Below are 22,389 nucleotides of genomic sequence, written 5' to 3' on the forward strand. Positions count from 1 at the left end.
AAAAACTCAATAGCATTAAATCACTGCTCAATATCGTCATCTACTTTACATTAATATATCCAATGGACTCTTAAAACGTCTTACTGGCTCACATAATGACTTAAAACTCAATCTTTCGTTTTTTAATCAAAATACTGAAGTCAATTCTCTCAATAGATCGTATATAAATATTATTATACAGTAAAACCTCTATATAACGTACTTCTCTCCATATAATCCGTTAAATGGAGGGTTCACATACAATGGATATAACGGACTTTCATCTTTATATACTTCATTACCTGGAGGTTTTCAGCATATAACGTACCCTTAATATAACGGACTCTTTCTCTCCATATAGTCCGTTAAATGGAGGTTTTACTATATATCCCTTAATTAAGATGGTCTATATTATAGGGCTATATTATACATCTCACTGATGAGGCAACACTTGATATATTATGAGACAACAAAGGAGTTATGAGCTTGTGAGAATATACGTCGGGGCATCTGTTACGCTAATGAGCCTTGTGAGGTCATATACGAGAACCCGAGAGTGGGGGTGAGATCAGGACCAAGGTAATTAGTAGCAGGTGTAAGGACAAAGGTAATCATCAGGTGTAATGCAAAGATATAATCAACAACAGCATCAATCATCATCACCTACCCGTTCACTATTACAACAAAGACTCATCATATTACCGCCTCTCACAACACCCTCTCACGTCCAGGATTATTATAACACTTCATTTCCTGAGCGAGGGATGGTTGTGTGTGTGTGTGTGTGTGTGTGACGTATGAGTGACGTATAAGTGACGTGTGAGTGACATACCTTGGCTCCCACTGAGTCTTGTGTAGAGTGACAAGTGAAACGTGATGAAACAGCAGTGGTATACGAGGTTAGTGAGTGAAACATGTTTGTTTTGTCTTCTTCTTCTTCTTCTTCTTCTTCTTTTCTTTTCTTCTTTTCTACTTCTTATTTCCTTCTTCTCTTCAATTTTTTTCTTTTTCTTCTTCTCTTCATTTTTTTTTTTTTTTTTGTTTTGTGTGTCTTCTTCTTCTTCTTTCTTCTTCTTCTTCTTCTTCTTTTCTCCACTTCTTATTTCCTTCTTCTCTTCAATTCTTTCTTCTCTTCATTTTCTTCTTCTCTTCATTTTCTTCTTCTTCTTCTTTCATTCACTTCTTCTTCATCTCCTTCTCCTCTTTCTTCTTCTCCTACTCCTCCTTCGTCTTCACCTCCTCCTACCTCTCCAAAAACAAACACAGACAGACAGACAGACAGACAGACAGAAGGACAGACACACCAGATAGACAGAGAGACAGAGAAAGACAGACAGACAGACAGACACAGACAGACAGACACAGACAGACAGACAAGAACATTACCTGGATCACAATAATACACAATCTCCAGGTAAGGCAAAATAATATATTGGAAAGACAAAGGTGATATTTATGGCCTGACGGGACGAGACTGACACACGAACGGACAGACGAACGGACGAATAGATAGATAGATAGATAGACAGACAGACAGACAGACAGGCACAATCATCTTGCACCAACTCCAGACGAACAAATTTCTGCCTCCTTAACTTTTAAGTGATAAGTAATTCTTCTTTACCCCTGAGTCCAAAACTTGTGTATGTTATTATGTGAGTCAATAGTTGAGTGCGTGGTGAGTCAGAGGGTCAAGAATTAGCTGAGTCAATGTTTTAAGTGTTAGTCAATAATCACCTAACCTAATCTAACCTAACCTAACCTAACCTAACCTAACCTAACATAATTTAATCCAATATACGCTGGGTGTCTAATTTTCAGGTGATTCTCTTACTCTTCTTCCCTTTCCTTTCCTCCCTCCTCCCCTTTTCTTCACCTCTCTTCCCTTTCCTTTCTCCTCTCCTCCTTTCTTGCCCTCCTCCTCCTCTTCCCCTCCTCTCTTCCCTTCTCCCTCTCTTCTCCTCCAATACTTCAGGCTATCCTCTCCATTTCTATCCATTATTTATCCGTCTTGTTTTCCACCTCTACCCTCCCCCCCACCCTCTACCCTCCCCTTCTCTCACCTGCCCTCAAGGGAGTTTGTGTCTAGGTACTCGATAGACCGCAACCCTCAGGAGACCCGCTGGGCTGAGGGCTGATGAGGAGCTTGAGTGGTGGAGAGCTGCTGAGGGAGGAGTGATGAGAGGTGGAGATGACTAAGTGGGTGGAGGTGGTACTAGAGAGGGTGGAGGTGTACTTGAGAGGGTGGAGGATGACTAGGGTGGGTGGAGGTGGTACTTGAGAGGGTGGAGGTGTACTTGAGAGGGTGGAAGTGTACTAGAGAGGGTGGAGGTGGTACTAGAGAGGGTGGAAGCAGTTCTAGAGAGGGTGGAGGTGTACTTGGGAAGACGACTCACCCACTCAGGAAGACAGTTGAGGCGGAAGGAGTCAACTGAGTGGTGATCAAAGGCGAGTTAACTACACGATGAACTAGTGAAGAGGAAAGGGTGATCGGCAGAAGTGAGTTTGGAGGAGAAACAGGGGATTAAACTGTTATTTGATTTAGACGTGGTTTGGAGGAGGGAGGAGGAGAAACGAGGATGAAAGGAAGGAGGAAGAGGAGGAAGTAAAGGAGGTGGCAGAAGAGGAGGAGTGGGAGGAGGGGAGAAAAGGAGAGGGAGGCCAAGGAAAGCAAAAGGTAGGGTAGGTTAGGTCAGGGTCACACAGGCGTGATAGATGACCTCCCTCCACCATATCACCCTAGATGCCCCCATTGTTTACCCTGATCTAGTGTTATCATTCATCCTGTTTAACGATAGTTCCCTACTTCTATAACTAATGACTGTAGTTTGACCCTAAATTAACTAACTGGTGAGTGTGTTTGTCCGTTTGTTTATTTGACTGTGTGAGTGTGTTTGTGTCGGTGTGAAAATAAACATTCACTTTGTATAGCTGTTTAGAGAGACTTATATCACATTCTACTGTTGACATTCTCTAGAGGGTCAATCTCTCTATTTCTTCTCTCTAAAAACATCTCTGTCTCTCTCTCTCTTGTCTCTGTCTCTTAGCCTTTACAAAAATCTCTCAGTAGTCTCACGAGTCTCATAAATTCTCCAGAGACTTTCGTGTTACTTTAAGAATCCTCATGATGCCTCCAAAATGGGTCTTGGTAATCCCAGAGGCTTATATTACTAAGAGAGATATGAGTATTATATCTTTTTTTGTTCAGGACCTTCCGGGAACTCCTAGTACTTGAGGCGGGAAGCTATATATTACCGGGGACACGTCATAACCTCAGGGTATTATTGGTTTATTTTGACTTATTTTAGAAATTTAATACGTGTGGGTGATAAGAGGCCCAGGGTGAATTCTATACCCCCCCCCCCTCCCGAGGTTACTAGATACTAAGGCCAACCTCCAGGAGCCAGTGAGGTCTTTGGAACCAACCTCCAAGGGGCCAGGAAGACCTCCACCAACAGCCCGCACGGTCAGAGGCACCCCACCAACCTCCTCCACAGGCGGTAGCGAGGAGGCCCAGCGTGATGGTCGCCGTGATGTGAATTTCAAGCAATGTTTTCCTCCCTCCTTCACCTCCAACTTTTACCGAGGTGTTTAAGAGGATCATGAGTGTGTGTGTGTGTGTGTGTGTGTGTGTGTGTGTGTGTTGTCATTAATGGGGTATATCTGTCTGTATATCACAACAAAATAAATAAAAACACCTCTACTATTTCAGTGAACAACATGAAGTTCCTTGTACCCAGAGTCAGGGAGACCAAACAGAACAGATGTAGTCACGGTTTTCACTTTCAGTATAATCCTTCAGGTGTCAGTACTCATCGACCACAGCTGGGAACACACACTTGTTTCTTACAGTGTACACGGTGGATTACGTACACGTCTATGAATACACAACACCATCAATGCACAACTGGCAATATAGCCGATAGTGTGACGTCATCTGCCACCTCCACTTTTTACACATACTAACCTAACCTAACCTAACCTAACCTGCGTGTGTCTGTATGTTATGTCTGTGCGTTCTATCATATTAAGATTACAGTAATCCTCATACTAATGCTCTGTTCTCACTTCACAACCCATTACAACTTACAGCAGAGTGTCAATAGCTAAAGCGGATTACTACACTACATTAACACTAATACTTAACCTATTAAAACACATCACAAGGCGTCATCTCTCTCTCTCTCTCTCTCTCTTCTCTCTCTCTCTGAAATTCCTCGTAAGCGACCCTATAACTATTTAACCATCTTAACTTAAAACATTATCTTAAGTCCATCAACTTATCATTAAACTTAGACAAAATAGTATATAAACTTCGGGTTATAGATAGTTAAAAAAAAAGTTGTGTTGTTAGTTTATAAAGAAGTATATTGGGAATTTTACAACACGTCGAGTGATGGAGATTTTTAAAAATGATGCTGAATTATTTATCTCGTGTCCGCAATTTTAATTCAGGTTTATGGGGCTGCTGCAAAAGTTATGTCTTTTTTTTAATATTTAAACTTTGCGCATAACAATTAGGTAAAACTTAGCCACCCACCAGCTCCACGGCCTCAAGCACACACACACACACACACAAGCACGGCGGCACCATTCTTCTTGATGGAATGTAAACACGATATAGTCAGGAAGGCAGGGAGAAGCATCGGTAAAGACTAAGGAATATATTTCTGGGGGTGTAAGGCGAACCTAACCTAACTTAACTTAACCTAACCTAACCTAACCTTCCTAACCTAACTTAACCTAACCTAACCCACCACCAGGTAACCCTTAAGCAGGCTATTCAATGCATAGTCTATAGGTCATATAGACAGTGCGTATAGGTTAATGTTATCGACCCTGACTTAGTAACCACTATAGTGAAGGTTAATGTTATGTACCAATGTGTGTGTGTGTGTGTGTGTGTGTGTGTGTGTGTGTGTGTGTGTGTGTACAATAACAGTTTTACCATAACCACTACTATCACCACTCACCTTTAACACCAAATAACTCCAGTACCTTCCCCCTCACTTGCCTCACCTCCCCTCACTCACTTCACCTTCCCTCACTCACTTCATCTTCCCTCACTCACTTCACCTCCCCTCAATCACTTCACCTCCCCTCGCTTGCCTCACCTCCCCTCACTTTACCGCTACATTAATAAGATTATTTCTGATTGGATATTGGACACAAATTTCAGTGCTTGGGCAAAGTTGCTGTTGGGAATCAAAGGCAAAATCTATTACACACACACACACACACACACACACACACACACACACACACACACACACACACACTAGTTATAAAAAGTCTTCCATCAAATACCAAGTCTCTCTCTCTCTCTCTCTCTACCAACTTTAACTTCAAGGTATATCCTGTACACGAGAACACACTTGTATAATCCCTTACTCCAGCTAAACGATCCAATATGGCGTTTCAACCACTACATATTGGGAAGTAGTGAAGTATTAAGTGGTTAAAATATAGCTACATTTATCAGGTGTTTACGATCACTGACGCTCAGGTAAATTATTATCGTTCAAGGGTGGAGTCTGATTACATTACCTTCATAACTCAGGTGTTGTGGCCAGGTGTATTAGTGAAAATACTTATATTATTACTGCTATTATGAAGGAAATTATTATCTTATTACTACTACTACGACTACTACGACTACTACTACTACTACTACGACTACTACTACGACTACTACTACTACTACTAAACAACTTATCTATCCATTTATCTGCTTTAACACACACACACACACATCCTCCACCAACACACCACACCACCACCCCACTCTCCTCCCTCCCCCACCACTCCCCCACCCCATTTCACACCCCCACACACACCATCCTCCCCCGTGTTCTCAGTTCCACAATCTCACTCATAATACTGTATATAATTAGAAGGTAAATCTCATCTTAGCTATTACGATCACACCATTACGAGCCAGAGGTCGTTAAGGCTACTGACACCCAAGTTAATACTTTTTCTCTGCCTTCCTCTTGCCCTAAACTTTGAGAAAATACCAATAACTTTTTTTTCATTTTAAGTTTAATAATTTGAGTTGGTGAGGTTTTTTTTTGCTGTTTATTTTTTAATTATTATTTTTTCCATATAAATTAATGGAGTCAAAATGATCTATGTATTTGTTATGTTGTTATTGTACTTTAAGGGGATTTTTTTCCTGTTGCTTATTTCACCTGGTGATTAATAATTAAGAAGCTATGAGTGTTAGGTTAGGTTAGGTTTGTTTGTGGGGGAGTGTGCGTGTTTGTGTATGAGAGAAGTGTTTGTGGGGGTGTGCGTATATTTATGTGTGCGTAAGTATGTGTATATATATGTATGTATGTATGTATGTATGAATGTATGTCTATTTATATATATGTGTGTGTTTGAGGGTATGTGTGTGTGTGTGTGTGTGTGTGTGTGTTTGAGGGTATGTGTGTATATGCGTGTAGTGGAATGTATGAGGCGTGTGCATATGTCTGTAGGTCGTTCTTACACGGACAAAAAATAAATCATTATAAAACAGTATGAGGAACCTAGCCACCGCGACCCAAGACTTGTGTCCACGGGTTCTCAAGACACACTGGAGCTGATGTGTAATTAAGTGAAGCGGCTCACGACCTACACTGAGTCAGTCTTCACGATTATGCTGTTTAAAACTTATAATACCAAGACGAGGCTTGTGATGTGGCCTGTTTGAGGACACGACCAAGGGATCTTTTTACCTGCATAATAGTTTACCTTGTTGAGTTTACCTTATTTTTTTTGTTTACGGGGAATAGCCCTAAGCACCATAGGGGTGATAAAATAAGAGTAAAATGAAATTGAAAATAGAAAAGAAAAGGATTATATTAATTCACACCACGAAGATGCCGGAAAACCAGCTTTATGGAGTGAGAAATTGTATAAGTATGGAAACACAGAAGAAGGCAGAGCATTCCACAGTTTGGCTGTGTGAGGAAAGAAGGATGTACTGTAACGGGTTATTCTCGTATGACCGACACCGCGGACAAGACGTGTGTTACGAGCCCACGGCCTTGCCGACGGTACACAGGATGCCAAACCCACCGAACATTGCCCGATAAAGTCCCTGTAAAAGAGAGAGTGAAGCAACATTGCGGCGAAGAGAAAGGGAAGAAAGGTTATGAACTAAAGGAGGAGAGTTAATAAAACGAAATGCCTTTGATTCCACCCTATCTAACAGAAGAAGAGCCACCCCAGATATGAGAGTAACACTCCAAGTTAGGACGAATGAATCCCTTATATACTTGAAGCAACTGCTCAGGAGTGGAGTAGCTACAGCATCTGTACAGCATTCGGGAGGCAGCTTTAGCAATGTTGAGGATGTGTGGCTTCCATGACATATTAGAGGAAATGGTGAATTTAGCTGATTGAGTTTATCTTGATTACAGTTTACCTGGATGATAGTTTACCTGTATGATAGTTTACCTGTATGATAGTGTACGTGGATGATAGTTTACGTGGATGATAGTTTACCTGTATGATAGTTTACCTGGATGATAGTTTACCTGGATGATAGTTTACCTGGATGATAGTTTACCTGGATGATAGTTTACCTGTATGATAGTTTACCTGAATGTCAGTTTACCTGTATGATAGTTTACCTGAATGTCAGTTTTCCTGGATGACCACCCAAACAACACTACCGATGACTGTGACAATAATCCCTGAATGGTCCAACATATTAAAAATATAATAAATCCTAACCTAACCTAATCAGCTGGATACGTGCACTAATGGCCAGTTAGAGACATTGACAACATTATTGAAAATCTCCTCCAATGTTGCGTCCCGACAAGGCCACAGAATTTAGTACAAAGGAAAGGAAATTACTTGTCGGAAACCAAAACAATAGAGTGATGGATGGTGGACAGTAGCCAGGGAGGTCTGCGTCAGTGTTTCTCGTCACCACCTGTTCCTCCTCCAGCAGTGTTGTGTTGTGTTGTGTTTGTACAGGGTGAAGTTGTTCCGTTTCGTTGCTTGTAGCGCCACACCACACATCACACACCACCACAACACAGACACCACACATCACTCACCACCACAACACAGACACCACACATCACCACCACCACAACACCAACATCACCACACACCACCACAACACCAACACGACACATCACCCACCACCACAACACCACATCACCACACACCACCACAACACCAACACCACACATCACCCACCACACAAGACCCCTGGTGTGGCGTCCTTCAGGGTGACAGCTCTCCACCGCTACTGTTTGGGGTAAGAAATATGAAAGATAAGAGCTGGATAAAGGGATTAATTAGTCCCTTGCCTTCCCTTAACTCCTTGCCCTTTCTCCGACCATTCATTGCCCATTATCCAACCCCTCGTTGCCCTTCTGTGAACCCTCCTTGCCCATTCCTTACCTTTTCTCCTACTACAGTATTTCTTGCTCTTCCCCCTACTTCATCCTTAGATAACCCCCCCATCCCTCCTACATGGGTAACTGGAGGATGTGAATGGAAAAAGAGAGAAAAGGTTAAGTATTTCTTCTCACCTCCTCCTCCTCACCACCGTAATTCTAAGTCACTCTTTACTGGTGAAAGAGACCAACTATAAGTCTCTGGTGTTGGTGATCTTGGTGACGCTGAGAGGGAGAGAAAAGGTTCTTCTAACTCAGATAATTAAACCATTTTTTCCCCTCCCACAGGACGAGTAAAAGTTGGCTCCGGGTACTTTTGAAGTTGTGAATCTAATTAGCATATTATTTAAGGCAAAACTAGCGTGAAATTATCTGTGGGAAAAAAGTTAATGAAAAAAAAATTGAGAAAAAAATATTGTATTGAAAGTATTTATAGATGGATATTATTTTATATATTATTTAATTGTGTTTAATGATAGAAAAACCAAAGAGACAGGTGTGTATAAGCAAGGTCAGGTGTAAGCCGTATTCTTATATATACTAGGTGACAGGTGTGTATAAGCAAGGTCAGGTGTAAGCCGTATTCTTATATATACTGGGTGACAGGTATGTTTAAACAAAGACAGGTGTGGGTTTATTCTTATATGTATTAGGTAACAAGTGTGTTTAAACAAGGACAGGTGTAAGCATAGGTGACAGGTGTGTTTAAATAAGGACAGGTGCAAACATTATTCTTATATATACTAGGTGACAGGTGTGTTTAAACAAGGGCAGGTGTGGGTTTATTCTTATATGACAGGTGTATATAAGCAGGTGTGGTCTGTTTCCTCCCTACAGTCCCGACGGCGGAGTTGTTGGGTGATGGAGGCGGGGTCTACCTGGATCGTGGGAGCACCTTGAATCTCACCTGTGTCGTCCACTTCAGTCCCACGCCACCTGAGTTCATTCTCTGGTACCACCGTGAAAAGGTATGATACTCTCTCTCTCTCTCTCTCTCTCTCTCTCTCTCTCTCTCTCTCTCTCTCTTCTACAACTGTTAGTATTCTCTAGTGTTATGTGGTACTTATGTTTTTCTAGAGTGGTGTGTGTGTGTGTGTGTGTGTGTGTGTGTGTGTGTGTGTGTGTGTGTGTGTGTGTGTGTGTGTGTGTCCCTAAGCCATCGTCCTCAAAGGTCCTCATTATGTCAAGAGAAGATTCAATGAACACACACACACACACACACACACACACACACACACACACACACACACACACACACACACACACACCACACACACAAGTTAGACAGAATAAACGGCCGGCTAAGATATAATACAGAGGGAAAAGGAAGGTCGTCTTTTGATATCGAGCACAGGAGGTCGTATTGATGACAGGAGGATTAGATTAGGTTTGGGTTAGATGGTGGGTGTGGGTTGTGGGTGGGTTGTTGTGGTTGTGGTTGGGTTGGGGTGGGTTGGGTTGTTGGTTGGGTTGGGTTGGGTTGGTTGGTTGGGTGGGTTGGTTGGGTTGGGGTTGGGTTGGGGGGTTGGGTTGTGTTGGGTTGGGTGGTTGGTGGTTGGTGGTGGTTGTTGTTGGGGTTGGGTTGGGTTGGGTTGGACTGGGTTGGGTTGGGTTGGGTTGGGTTGGGGTGGACTGGGTTGGGTTGGGTTGGGTTGGGTTGGGTTGGGTTGGGTTGGGGTTGGGTTGGGTTGGGATGGGTTGGGGTGGGTCTCAGCTTCACACACACACCGTAAGAATGTTGTGGCCTCAGCCCTTACTGCCACCTGATGACCCATGGGATGTACTACGGGGTGGGGGGTTAGCTAGGGTAAAGTTAAGAAGGGAGCTAGGAATAAAGAGCAGGGAGGAGGACAGGAGCTGGGGGAGAAAAGGGAAGGAGGTGCGGAGGGAGAGCAAAAGATGAGGGGGAGAGGGAGGTAGGAAGGGAGAGAAAGGGTGAGGAAGATTGATGGCCACAAAAGAGTGTGACCAGGCGGAGGTGGGGAGAAAAGACGTGATGTTGGGGAGAAAAGACGTGATGTTAGGGAAGAAAAGACGTGATGTTAGGGGAGAAAAGACGTGATGTTGGGGAGAAAAGACGTGATGTTAGGGAAGAAAAGACGTGATGTTGGGGAGAAATGGGAAGGAATGGTTAAGAAGACTGGGAAATGGTTCAAGAGGGATGGGAAATAATTAGAAGGGATAGAGAATAATTAGAAGGGATAGGGAATCATTAGCAAGGATGGGGATAAATTAGGAGGGATGGGGATGGAGCTAATCTTCAAATAATCCCCCCAAATAAATAATCCATGGAGCCACCAAACACTAATTATTACACGTGAACAGAATCATCTAACATCACGACTGGACCACAAGAGGAGGAGTTAAAATATCCAATTACTGTGAGGGAGAGAGACAGGCGCTGGAGACGACATTATGTAATAAAAATTTCTCTCTTTCCTTTCTCCACATCTCGGACACTGGTGACGCAAAACGGCTTATCAACCTCATTTTATGCAAATTGATTCAACTCATGATTCTTAGGGTTATACCTGGCAGATCCCCAGCAGCGAGTTATGGCTAGGGTAGGGAGGGAAGGAGTGTGTGTGTGTGTGTGTGTGAGAGAGAGAGATTTGGTGCTTGACATTACTGAAAGAAGGAAGTAATTAGAAGAGGGTGTGTGTGTGTGTGTGTGTGTGTGTGTGTGTGTGTGTGTGTGTGTGTGTGTGTGTGTGTGTGTGTGTGTGTGTGTGTTGTGAGGTCAGGGTCATAGAGGTCAGGGTCAGTACAGTCCAATGCCAAACCTTTGACATTTGACAAGAATTGTTAAAAAACTGTGCAAGAGTGCTGTGATGATGACTGGCATTCAAACATGAGTATTGAGATGGAAAAATTTGGTTAGGTTAGGTTTGGTTAGGTAAGGTAGGCACGTCAGCCTCTGCTAACGGTTGTGTAATATTTCAATGTGATTCTGATCTTTTAAAATGTTGTTTTGCATAATGTACTATTACTGATATGTAATTTGTCTTAGTATGTCTTATTGTGGGTAAAAATAAGTTTATATTAAATGCATCCTCCGAAAGCGTGAATTTGCTATCCGAGTTTATCAGTTAATTCACGTATAATACTTCTGATAAACTTCCTACGTGTTCCTGTTTGAAATAATGAAGATATCTGTCTTTATATAATTTAGCTAAATATCTTTCTCGTCAGAAACGGTCATCCCAACGATTATGAATAAACTCATTTAGAAATACATCATTACTTCAGGACAAAATCGGACAGGTTTGCAACCGCCAACCAGCTGTAACTCTTGAGGGGGGGGAGCATTTTTTCTCAGCTGAGGAAAAACGCGCTATAGCCACCCACAGCCACCCACAGCCACCCACCAGCCAACTCACCGACAACTGCTAACCCACAGCCACCCACAGCCACCTACTAGCCACCCACAGCCTACTCACCCACAGCCACCCACTGACTATTAATACTTAGTCATCTGAGTGAAATTCTGTGAAATGAAGTGAATATTTTTTCATACCTCCAGGGCTATTGATTGCAAGTGCAGCGTTCCACATACTGCCTGTCCGCTCGTCTGTCTGTCTGTCTGTCTGTCTGTCTGTCTGTCTGTCTGTCTGTCTGTCTGTTTGTCCGTCTGTTCGTCCAGCTGTTTGACTCTCCCTTTCTGTTTGTTCTTCCATCTGTCTGTCTGTCTGTCAATCTGCCTGTCTGTCTATCTGTGTTCGTCCATCTGTCTGTGTGTGTCTGTCTATCGAGTGTCTCACCTTTAAAACTAATTACTAGGTAATCGCATTGTATGGATCTGAACTTAAATATACCTGTCTGCTAGAACACCTGATCATTAAAACACCTGAACACTAACACACCTGAACACTAAAACACCTGAACACTAAAACACCTGAACACTAAAACACTTGAACACTAAAACACCTGAACACTAAAACACCTGAACACTGAAACACCTGAACACTAAAACACCTGAACACTAAAACACCTGAACACTAAAACACCTGAACACTAAAACACCTGAACACTAAAACACCTGAACACTAAAACACCTGAACACTAAAACACCTGAACACTAAAACACCTGAACACTAACACACCTGAACACTAAAACACCTGAACACTAAAACACCTGAACACTGAAACACCTGATCATTAAAACACCTGATCAGAATAAAAACAACAACAACAACAATCTCATTACTCATTAACATTAAAACTAACAAAAAATAATTAAAACAAACAGAAAAACGAAGAAAAAAATGAAAAAAAAATATTCCCCAAAACATAAAAAAATAAAAATATAAAAAAAAATATTAAAATTCATTAGACTTTTATGAGAGATGTTGTGTAAAACCAAGGCCAGCCAACTACACCTTTCATCCCATTTACGTCCAATTGGGTTTGAATACCTACGATAATTTGCCATAAATGTCATTAAGGGTGATTATGGCGGACTAATGATTGGGATCAGCCAGGAACTTCCCCGTCGAGTACAAAGGTTGATGACAGGTGATGGTGGGTGAGGTGATAGTGGTGGTGATAGATGGTGGTAGTGGTGGTGTGTGAGGTGATAGTGGTGGTGATAGATGGTGGTAGTGGTGGTGTGTGAGGTGATAGTGGTGGTGATAGATGGTGGTAGTGGTGGTGTGTGAGGTGATAGTTGTGGTGATAGATGGTGGTAGTGGTGGTGTGTGAGGTGATAGTTGTGGTGATAGATGGTGGTAGTGGTGGTGTGTGAGGTGATAGTGGTGGTGATAGATGGTGGTAGTGGTGGTGGGTGAGGTGATAGTGGTGGTGATAGATGGTGGTAATGGTGGTGTGTGAGGTGATAGTTGTAGTGGTAGTGGTGGTAATGGTGGTGAGGTGATATTTTCGTTAAATAAATTTCTCTCCATGAACTTCTTCTTCCATATATTTCGTTACATGAATCAAGTTCCTCCGCATCATTTCGTTATAAGAATTTTTACGTTCGATATAATTTGTAAAATGAATTTATTCGTTACATATCTTTCACCATTACGAGAGCAGATGTTAGTTACCACACACAAAGGTAAAGTTAAATAATAGAGATGCTACACTACACCCCACACAGCGAACACCCCACACAGCGAACACCCCACACAGCGAACACCCACTGACAGACACCCACTGACAGACACACACAGCGAACACCCACACGGTGAACACCCACAGCAGACACCACTGCAGCGAACGCCCCACAGCAGACACCCACAGCAGACACCCCCACTGGCGACACCCACACAGTGAACACCCCACCTGGCAAACACCACGACGAACACCCCCACACAGTAGACACCCACACACCTGGCTTGAACACCCACAGTGAACACCCACCTGGCAAGAAAACACCACCGACAGACACCCCACAGTGAACACCCACACAACAAGACACCCCCACACAGTGAACACCCACAGCAGACACCCCACACAGCAAGACACCCCACGGCAGACACACACACAGCAGAACACCCCACTGGCAAGACACCCACACAGCGAACACCCCACGGTGAACACCCCACACAGAAACACCAGCAAGACACCCCTAGCAGAGCACCCTGCAGCGGGCACACCCACACAGCGAACACCCCACACAGCAGGGGCACACCCCAACGAACACACCACACAGCGAGCACCCCCACACAGCGAACACCCCACACAGCGAACACCCCACACAGCGAACACCCCACACAGCGAACACACCACACAGCGAACACAGTTGTTATTGTGGGGAAACAGCTGTAAGACCTTGATTTAACACACGTGTTTCATCTGGTCCCGAGGCTTCCCCTGGTCACTATGCAAAGCTTCTTGTAATTGTCTGCAACTGTGTGTGTGTGTGTGTGTGTATGTGTGTGTGTGTGCGGTCCCCAGTATTGACCACTCGGGTGTCAGGAGATTGTCTAATGTATATTTATATTCAGAACGTTGGGGATATATAGGTCACGTACACACACACACACACACACACACACACACACGTACACGAGTCTATTTTTCATTATCTGACACCATGTACATATTTTTTTGCTGTACGTAATTTGGACCACGCTGTACATATGATAAAATGTACACAAAAACAAGTTTATGGTGATGTGGTATAATGTAGTATTATGTACAAGAGACAAGAATGGTATTATGGTGGTAGATTATGAGGTAAGAATGGTATTGTGATGGTAGATTATGAGGTAAGAATGGTTAAGTGATGTTTTAAATTTATCTATTTTATTATCAGCTAACTTTATTTCACACTATGCAATACTTCCACTTTCTCTGACCCAACACACACCCCTTCCACTTTCTCTGACACTTTCCCAGAACACAACACACAACTCTTCCACTTTTTCTGACGCACCACACACCCCTTCCACTTTCTCTTCCACTTTTACTGACCCATTTTCCTCAGCCCTCCACCTTGTTTTCTCAGCGTCTCATATTTCCCCATTTTCTCTTCCTCTTGTCTTGTTTTCCTCTCGTTTTCCTCCTCTTTTTTCCTCCCTCACTTTATATATATATCTTTACTGAGGCAGCTCTCATCCTTGTGTTCCTGTTTGCTTCTTATACCTCACATAGATAGACAGACAGACAGACAGACAGACAGACAGATAGATAAATAGATAGATCGTAAAATTATCACGCAAGAATACAACAGCAAACATTAAATCGATTTGACCACACACACACACACACACACACACACACCTGCCAGAAGTACCTACTCATTTACATACTCTTCCAACATGTTACCAGCCGCTTCGTGAATCAACATTGGAACCATTTGTATTCATAGGAGAGCCGCGCCACACCAACCACTATATTCACACTTCGTTGCCGACCAATCATTACCTTCTAGTCACCATAACCTTCACCATCACTATCATGTCAGGCATCATCACTATCATTATTGTCACATACATCATCACAATCATCATCACCTTCACCATCACGTTAGCCATCATTACCATCACTATCACTATTGCCACTGCCACCATCACTATCACTATCACGTCAAATCATCATCATCAATCATCACTAATGTCACTACCACGATCATCCTTGTTTAGTCAATCACCATTGTCACCACCACCACCATTACTACCATCACCACCATCCCTATCACCATCACTACAACCACTACCACCACAACTACCATAATAACAACCCATCACCATAACTCCGAAACTACAATACTTCCCCTCCCCCATTACCACCATCACCATCAACACCTCACTATCTCTCACCACCATCAACACCTCACTATCTCTCAACAATGTCTCTCTATCTCTCTGGTATCTACAGCTGGTGAACTACGGCTCAAGAGACGGACGAGAGATCAAGGTTGACACAGTACACTTGGGAGACACGACTCATTCCTCCCTGCTGGTACACAACGCCACCGTCTGGGACTCCGGCAAGTACTCCTGCAAGCCATCCAACGCTAACAAGATCTCTATCGGCGTCCACGTGTTGAAGAGTAAGATGACGTAGTTTGGTGGGGGTCTCTCTCTCTCTCTCTCTCTCTCTCTCTCTCTCTCTCTCTCTCTCTCTCTCTCTATCTGCTTCTATCGGTCTCTCTCTCTTTCTCTCTTTCTATCTGCGTCTATCTGTCTGTAAATGCTCTGTATATTAATAGTTATAAAGATATATAAGAAAGAAAATAGAGAATAAACAACGAAACAACTGGATAAACACACACACACACACACACACACACACACACACACACACACACACCCACACACACCCACACACACACACACACCATTAACCCTCTAACACTGGATCACAATTACGCCTCACAAAGCACAACTATCTATTGTTATCTTGTTATCCATTGTGATGATCACCTCAAGAGATAACAGGTAAGTGAATAACATCCTCTGTATCTCTCTCTGTATCTCTATTGTCTCTCTATTGTCTCTCCCCCACAGGTGAGACCCCCGCAGCCATGCAGACGACCACCAGCAGCGCTCCACCAGCAACAGCCACCCACCTCCTCTCACCCGTCTTCGTCACCACCTTCTGCACCTTGACCGCCGTCGCTCACACTCCTAACGTCGCCGCCTCTTTACTCTTCTTCCTCTCCTCGTGCCTCTTGCTCCCCTTCTTCACCCTCTTCACCAACAGATAAGGAACAGGCCTCGAACAAGTTGTCTAGGGTCATACACGACACGATCTGGTATGGGGTTTTTTTTCATCTTTTTTTAGCACTCGGGAGATGATGGACTGCAAGCGTGGGTGGTTGTGGAGGTAGAACTAGCCACCCATAGCCAAAATAGCCAAAACACGCCATCATGAGTGCTATTAGCTAGCCATATATCCCGCTAGTAGAGAGTCGTGAGAGGCGGGAGTGGTTTTGAGTCTGGTAAAACTTTTTAAGACAGCCTCAAAAATATTGCTGTTGTAAATATGTATAACTTAAGTTTTCAGTAACTGTCTCGGTGTAGAGTCAGTCAGTCAGTCAGTCAGTCAGTACACGAGGACACGGTCTGGTTGACAGTGTTCATCTTTAAACCTTATATCATTAACTTCTTTCACTGTCAATATGTCACTGTTATGTTGGTCAATATGTCACTGTTATGTTGGTCAATATGTCACTGTTATGTTGGTCAATATGTCACCGTATGTTGGTCAGTTATCACCATACGAGATGTTATGACCTCTTTATACCCCTCCTGGACACACGAGCTATACGTCTGTCTGTTATTGATTGATTTAACGCTTCTACCTGGACGGCTCACCTGGCAGAGGACTGAAGGTATAACACAAGACGAGTTAATTAAGTCTAAACATCTAGCTCACCTTCTGCGCCTGCACCAAATGTTTACAAATCATATGTAGAGGTAAGGGTGCAACTTAGACTGGTCTATGAAGGTTCAAAACAAAATCTAACTATTCTGACCTAACCTGACCTAGCCTAACCAACCTAACCTAATCCAACCCAACTTAACCTAACCTAATCACTAGTCTTGTGTTATTGTCTTAGTCTACAGGTGAGCCGCTGGGAAGGTTAATTAGGTGGTGGTGGTCCAGGTATATAGCAGTTCATCTGTCCTTTACGTCTTCCAGATCTGTCTGTCTGTGTGTCTGTGTGTCTTTTCTATCTATCTATCTATCTATCTATCTATCTACAGCTCTATTTATCTACCTACCTACCTGCCGACCTACCTCTCTCTCTCTCTCTCTCTCTCTCTCTCAACCCAAGACTCATAAACCTACACATATGCTCACTAAACACAAGTACGGAGTTATATTGTGTAATCTTACAGTCTGGGATGTGTGTGTGAGGTGAAAGGAGCTATCAAGGTTCCTGTGGCAGCATTATATAACTACAACAACTGTAAAACATTTGTATATATTTTTTGTACATGTTGTATGTGATGATCGCCAGAAGAGAGACGCCTGTGGCTGGTAGCTTGACTTAGTTCATTATGGATAATCTTCTTGTGGATATATCTGTAGTATTCAGTACTTCAAAATTGTATTATTATTGTTTTTTATTTATGAGTCCTGTTGGGAGGTACACACACCTGTTGAGATGGTACACATACCTGGTGGGGTGGCACAGACACCTGCTGGGATGGTCCACACACCTGCTGCTATGGTCCACACACTTGATCGCCTCCTGGGGAAGTAAACACACATTGTTAAAACTATGAAAAAAAAGAATTAAGTAAGAAAAATGTAGAACATGTACATATCTGAACAGCATACTGTACAACACCAAGAGTTACGGGAGACAAGAACAAGTATTATCATGACAGGGAACTTACATAGTAATCCAGTTATTTTCTTAAGGTAAGCTTGACAGCGACACGAACTTACAACACAACCTCCCACTGTTCACATGCTGGGCTACGAACCTAAATCTTTCTCGTCACTAACCCACACACACCTCACAACAACTCTCTCTACTTAATACAAAAGATAACTTATGTAATATACTTGATAAAATTTTAGTTACTTCACATAATATAAGTGAAATCTGTTTGAGTTAAATTAGTTTAGTTCGGGATGTTAGTTTGAGCCGAAGTGTCATGTCTGCTCTGGCGCCATCAGACAATATTTCCGGGTTGATATCTCTTTACATCTACACAATAAGACCTTCAAGTGGCCACAGAGGGAGGACACGATATTCACGTTAGTTCAGGGTTGTTGCTTTTGTATCAATATCGAGCGTTAATGTTAAATATCCACTCTTCTTTAGATAAATATAACATTGGTTCAAGCAGAGGGAATAACAAGCGTGTACTAGGGATTACAGTATAATTTTGTAATAATAGTTGATATTATGTCACCTCTATCTGGCTTACAACACATTGACTCCAGATATGATTTTGTAATATTATTTGGCCTATAGTTCGTTTATCGCTGTTTTATTGCTTCCTCATCTTTATTGTCCTGTTTCATCATTATTGTTTATCTTACATTTTCTCACAGCTTTATTCTCTTTCATCTTTACATTATATTACATTTTCTTAACATTCGTCACTATTGATTCAGGACACGGGTTACAGGTGACTCTCTTCTGGCGTAATAATAACACTGTTCTTCATTGTATTATATAACTGTGTGTAGGTTAAACATATCAAACACTGACAGGTGGGGGGGGGGTGTGTTATGTTGTGTACAAATACGGTAGATCATATGAGGAATGACTGTCTCTCGTGTGTATGGCAAATGTTTATGTCATGTCTCTCTCATGTCTTTGTCTCAATTCTCTCTATTGATATATTTAGTCCATATTTTTCTCCTCGTGTGTGTGTGTGTGTGTGTGTGTGTGTGTGTGTGTGTGTGTGTGTGTGTGTGTGTTATTTGTGATGTTTTTCTTATATCATAGAACACTATAAAGTTATATCATAAACACTGTACGTTCAAAAGTATAGTTATGTACATACCATATTAATAAAATAAATAACAACATAAACGGGGTTAAAAAAAATCATCATTAATAATTAGTTTGTTCACAAATCACAAAAAAAAACCAAATGTGTCCGCGAACTCGTAAGAAAAAGGCCGCCATGACACTAACCAGGAGTGACGTCACATGTAAACAAAACGCCCGTCATCTTGGGACTCACTCTTACTAAGCCCTCACTTGTGTCCCAATGTTTTGTTTTTTTGTATTTACACATCTCTCAGCTTAATACTGCCAGGACTAACTAAGAGAAATTAATCAAATAAGTTTTTTCAAGGAAGTTATAAGTTACTAATGGCCGATAATACGCCCAGTAGTCGTAAGAAGAAGAATTATTGAGTTTTTGTAAACTTAAATATCCATACTAAGCTTCCATTTGTGTATATGAGCGAGTGTGGTGGACAGACTGACTGTGTTAAGACTCTGATCATCACCTAACTCATATAACTTTACTAACTCTTGTAATAATACACTTTCTATAAAACGTATATTAATATTAAAAATAAAAACCATCATACGAGTGAAATTCTACCTTTAAAAACAATTATGACAATGTGTTTCATATGTCAATTATTATTATTTTTTACTTAGTAGTTAACCCATGACTTAGGTAAAAGAATAATGTAAATAATTTTTGTTTCTTGCCAACTTTGTCAGTGTTGGTGAGGTGTGTTGGTGAGGGTGAGGTGTGTTGCTGAGGGTAAAGTGTGTTGGTTAGGTGTGTTGGTGCGGGTGAGGTGTGAGGGTGAAGTGTGTTGGTGAGGGTGACATGTGAGGGTGAGGTGTGTTGGTGAGGGTGAGGTGTGTTGGTGAAGGGTGAGGTGTGTTGGTGAAGATAAGGCATGAGGCTGAAGTGTGTTGGTGAAGATAAGGCGTGAGGGTGAGGTGTGTTGGTGAAGTGTGTTGGTGAGGTGTGTTTTATGTTGAAGATGTTGTATTTATATGTTGTAAGTATAAACAGCAAGATTCCCTTAGAGTGAGGCAGAAAATGTGTCGCAAGGTGTATTAGAACACAGCCGAGGCAAACAATGTATCACACTGAGTATACGACAGCCGAGGCAGATGTGTCACACAGTGTATCTGACACTAATGAGTTAAAACCTGTGTCATACCAGTACATCAGACACAGCCACAGTACAGGAGTAGTTTATGACACATCTCCATGAAACAAACTCTGTGGCAAATATTACAGCAAGAAAATAAACCTAACCTAACCAAAAGAGGGAAGACGACATATGATAACTCCAAATGATCTTATTTTATTGAGGATGATGATTATGATGATGATGGTGATGATGATGATGATGATGATGATGGTGATGATGATGATGATGATGATGATGGTGATGATGATGATGATGATTGTGAACCAAACCTGTAAATAGTGTAATGAATAATGAAGGGTTCCACTGTACATTTACACACTTAACAAAATAAAGGAGACAACATTATAGAAAGGGAATCATTTTTAGTTTTCTTTAACCTTTTATCTTCATGCTGACGATCAATTAGCGAGCTGACAACCCTGACAACCCTGACATCCCTGACATCATTATTGTTCATTAAGATGACCTCCACATTATTACATTTGTGTGACTGTTGGGAGTGTTGGCAGCAAGGGTGAATGTTGTTAATGTTGGCAGTTGATGTAAACACACAGTCTACCAATAGTTGTGTTTGCTTACTTAAATAATATAAACAAATATATAAGCAAACTTCAAACTGCCTATAAAAATCTTAATACACTAAAGAAAATATAAAAACAATTATATAAATCTACAAATTAGTTTACACGAGTCGATATATAAATTAACACCAAATAGAACACTGAAGAAATACAATACCCAGAAATTACCATAGTTTCCCCCTTTATAGAAAACGAGAAGAAGAGGAGTGAAGGGGGTAACAACGGTAAACATAATATAGAATACAATATCACTCATACTACAACATTATGAGGTATTGACAGTGTGTTCATGGAGTCATTTATCAGTGTGTATGTCCCAGGAATACAACACCCTCAGAATAAACTGTTTATTGCCAGTGTTTCCCTTTACTTAGATTGAAAAAAAAAATAGAAAAATCCAAGAAAAAGCTGGAAATATGAAAAAAGGAAAAAACTCAGGAAAAAAGAAAGAAAATGAAATAAAGGGATGAAAAAATGCCCGAAGATGTGATAAACGGAAGGTAAAGAAAATATACGAAATAAGAGCAAAAATTAAGAATTGAAGAAAGTATAAACACAGTATAAGCACCTGAGATAGATACTAATTAACAGAAGCTATCATCAACTTCCTTCACCCACAAACAGCTAAGTTATTATGTAAGCAAAAACAATAGTGAGATATCTTTGTGACCTACAGTATATAAAAACACATTTCTATACAAATATCTATACTTACATAAAAATCTCCCAATAATATTTTCCAACATAAATATCTTCCTATATAAACAATCTCCTATATAAACATTTTCTTATATAAACATTCGCCTATATAAACATTCTCTAATATAAACATTCTCTAATATAAACATTCTCTAATATAAACATTCTCTAATATAAACATTCTCTAATCTAAACATTCTCTAATATAAACATTCTCTAATATAAACATTCTCTAATATAAACATTCTCTAATATAAACATTCTCTAATATAAACATTCTCTAATATAAACATTCTCTAATATAAACATTTTCCCATATAACAAACAACTAGGAAGACAAACAGGCAAACAAAATAAACATTCAACCAACATCCGCCCAGAGAAGCCAGGCACACACCCCTACTCACCTGTGTTGATGCAGTGTACGCAATAGTGAGTCGTCAGGTGTGTGTTGTGAGTATAGGTCAGGTGTGTCTATCGTGTCAGGTATAATTACAGGTAAGTGAGTGGTCCATAACCTTAAATAGACGTTAAAATATAGACTCAACCGAACCGAAACGAAACGAACCGAAACGAACCGAACCGAACCGAAACGAACCGAACCGAACCGAACCGAACCGAACCGAACCGAAACGAACCGAACCTAAGCCTAACCATCAAGAAATTCCACCAAAAAA

General features: G+C 41.5%; 1 protein-coding gene across 2 annotated transcripts in view; it reads left to right on the plus strand.

The window, feature by feature from the left end:
- The window catches only part of LOC121861601 (hemicentin-2-like), a 112,000-nt gene extending 91,959 nt beyond the window's left edge, over positions 1-20,041 (plus strand). For both annotated transcript variants that reach the window (XM_042359510.1, XM_042359582.1), the window contains 3 exons: positions 9,222-9,352; positions 15,708-15,882; positions 16,340-20,041. In XM_042359510.1, the coding sequence (XP_042215444.1) occupies positions 9,222-9,352; positions 15,708-15,882; positions 16,340-16,539 (506 nt within the window). In that variant the 3' untranslated portion in view covers positions 16,540-20,041. The remainder of the gene's footprint in view (positions 1-9,221; positions 9,353-15,707; positions 15,883-16,339) is intronic.
- The last annotated feature ends 2,348 nt before the right edge of the window (positions 20,042-22,389 follow it).

Source organism: Homarus americanus, unplaced genomic scaffold, assembly GCF_018991925.1.
Source record: "Homarus americanus isolate GMGI-L3 unplaced genomic scaffold, GMGI_Hamer_2.0 scaffold41626, whole genome shotgun sequence".
Taxonomy (NCBI): Eukaryota; Metazoa; Arthropoda; class Malacostraca; order Decapoda; family Nephropidae; genus Homarus; species Homarus americanus.